The sequence below is a fragment of the Pygoscelis adeliae genome, unplaced genomic scaffold, assembly GCF_000699105.1.
Source record: "Pygoscelis adeliae isolate BGI_AS28 unplaced genomic scaffold, ASM69910v1 Scaffold339, whole genome shotgun sequence".
Classification (NCBI taxonomy): Eukaryota; Metazoa; Chordata; class Aves; order Sphenisciformes; family Spheniscidae; genus Pygoscelis; species Pygoscelis adeliae.
This window is the reverse complement of record NW_008825544.1, coordinates 633,101-635,978: the sequence shown is the minus strand read 5'-3', so window position 1 is coordinate 635,978 and position 2,878 is coordinate 633,101. Positions and strand designations below refer to the sequence as shown.

Here is a 2,878-nt window from a genome sequence, read left to right as displayed (position 1 = left end):
GCTCCTCTGTCCCTTTGGCAGCGCCTGCCTCCCCATCAGTGCAGAGGAGATCATGCTGCTGGGGCCAACCCACCAGCACCTGGGGGTACCCCAGGAAGAAGTCCAGCCCGAGGGGCACAAGAGCCCATTGGCACAGTGCATACGAGGACACAGGACTGGGACAGACAAACCCCAGTCCCCATGGATCTCTGGGCGCCCAGCAGGTCTGAGGGGTGCCCACAGCAGGCTGGGGTGCAGGTGCCTGTCAGGGGCAGCACCGGGCACTGGCATCCAGTGGTGCCCAGGGCTAGGAGCATGCCCAACTCCCATGCCTTTCATCATCGCTTGCCTGGATGAGTCAACACCACATGCTTAATGATTGACAAGGGAAAATCTTCCCCCTGGGGTCAGGTCCATGAGCTTCCAAAAAGGCAGAAGACGTTCCCCTCCCCACAGCCTCCTGGCTGGAGGTGACCAGGATGTGGCCAACTGGTGACAAGGGGCAGGAGAGGAGCCTGGGGCTCTGCGGCTTCTCACTCTGCCAGGATGGGGGAGAAACTTCAGGGGTGGTGGGTAGGGGAGGGATGGGGGCTGGCAGCACCCTGCCCCACAGCAGGGAAGAAGTGCTGAAACATCCTGATGGAGCTTGGACCAGCAATAACAGATAGGGCTGAAGGCCAAGCAAGAGATGAGACCCTGGCAAGAGCCATGAGCTGAGGATGCAGAGGCAGTACCCAGATGGCAGTGCCACCAAGCACTGGGGGCAAGGACTATGGCTTCCACCCATGCCTCGCTGCTCAAAGAAGGGGAACTTTGCCCCAGCTTTGCAAACACAGGGCATCGTGCCCAGGAACAGGCAGGTTTGCCTGCAGACACCTTCCCAAAATAACCCTGGCAGCCAAATGCCTTGGCTGCGGTGACAGACAGCCCAGGGAGATCCAGCTCATTGGCCCCCCATGGTCCCCTGGGAGCTGCCCCAGACAGAGGAATGTGGGGCATCTCTTGTCCCCAGCCCCACCAAGGCAGCTGCCTGCAGCCACATCTGGTCCCCCCTGCCCCAGGGCAGGTCTGTACTCCAGGGGAGCCTCTTCTCCCAGCTCCTGCTTGAACCAGCTGGGATTTACCCCCTGCACATAGCAGGGAGCAGCACCCACGCCCTCCAGTGCAAGCACAAGGGTGGCTGCATGGTGACACAACCTACACCAGACTGTCCTAGGGGGCACCCGCTGCACCCCAGGGACAGAGCAAGAACAGGCCAAGATGATCTTTAGCAAAATCCATCAATTTATTTACACAGTCTGCAATAAATAGAGGAAAGCCAGGCAGCAGGGATGCTGGGACTGGGACCGAACCCCCAGGAACAGGGACAGGCCAGGAGCCCAGCAGAGCCTGAGCCCCATGGGACAGCAAGGGTGCGAGAAGGCAGAGGGATACCACAACAGGGGTCTAACCCCTGGGATAGGGTGAGACCTGAGCCCTGCTAGAGGGCAAGCCAAGGAGGTGAAGGACAGGGGCGGCAAAAACACAGCGGGCAGAGCCCAGCGCAGGCAGCTGCCTGGCCCCTGGCACTGGGAGCCGAGCTCACAGCTCAGGTCCCTCCAGTTTTCACAGCCCCCCCCAGAGCAGAACTGCAGGGGAGGAGAGGGGCTTTCTCCCCCCCAGCCCAATTCCCAGCCTGGTGAGATGCTGCCACAGCTGGGACTAGACAAGATGGGGCACATGTGAGCTGTGAAGGAATCCCATGGGCAGGGTTGCGCCAGATACTGACAGCACCAGCTTGGTGCCAAGCATGGGGAACCTGGACCACTTGCCCTCCCTGCCCTGGCTCCACCAGGAGACCCCCAGCCACCTCCTAAGAGCTTTGTGCTCCAGTGCAGGGACCCAGCTCTTCTCTGGGAGTATCGGGCCAAGCCCCCCCGCCCCCCAAAAACAGGCAGCGGCCATGGGGCTGCAGGAAGGACAGATGCCATGGGGCAACCGCCCCAGCACAGGCTTCTGCCTTTAAAAACCTACAATTTACATAAAACTGCCATTGTAAAACCTTCCCGCAAAGCAGTGCTGCATGGGGAGGGGAGACGAACCCACCCCAGGCAGAGCAAGACAAACCCTAAAGTCCAGATCTGGCAGGGACAGGCAGAGCCTGGGGGTGATGTGCCAGGGCAGCAGGCATTACCGGCAGGTGCAGGACTCTGCGATCATGTTCTCATACTCCTTGTAGAGGATGCCGCCGTCACGCTCTATCATGAGGACGCTGATGGGGCTGTAGCGGTAGGGGACACAGGAGGGCCGGGGCACGTTGGCATCCACCAGCTGATGGACGAAGCTCTGCACCACGGCGTGGTTGGGCGCGTGGTAGTCGTAGCGGAGCAGGCGGGGACAAGCGCCCTTGCAGTAGCGCGGGTTGTAGCGGTGGGGAGCAATGATCCAGTGGTCCCAGCCCAGCTGGGCGAAGCTGACAGGGAAGGGGTGCAGGGAGCAGTCGCTCTTCTCCCCTCCCTGCTCCCGCAAGTAGCCGGGCAGGTCATGGGCCAGTGTCCCTGTGTCACGCCGGTGCCGGTGGGGCTCTGCCGCCAGAGGTGCCAGCCCAGCCTGGGTGTCCTTGAGGTAAAGGAGGAGGAAGGGGGGGCTGGGGGCCACTGGGGCATTGTGGCCCCCTGCCCGGCCGGCACGCACACAGACATGCCGCAGTGCCAGGCTCCCCACACTGCCATTCCCCAGCACCAGGTAAGGGGGGACGTCTGCTTCGGCCCAGCCATGACGGGGGAGGGCGGCAGGGCTGAGCAGCGCCCCAGGTGCCTCACCAGTGGCCACCAGCTCCAGGGCGCAGAGGAGGCGACCATGGGCCAGTGGCAGGCTAGGCCGGGGGAGAAAGGGGGGGCGGGGGGGGGGGGCGGGCTGC

General features: G+C 62.7%; 1 protein-coding gene across 1 annotated transcript in view; it reads right to left on the bottom strand.

The window, feature by feature from the left end:
- Positions 1–2,148: 2,148 nt before the first annotated feature.
- BMP15 (bone morphogenetic protein 15) overlaps positions 2,149–2,878 on the bottom strand; it is a 1,765-nt gene continuing 1,035 nt past the window's right edge. The window contains exon 4 of the mRNA XM_009332010.1: positions 2,149–2,833. Within this exon, the coding sequence (XP_009330285.1) occupies positions 2,149–2,833 (685 nt within the window). The remainder of the gene's footprint in view (positions 2,834–2,878) is intronic.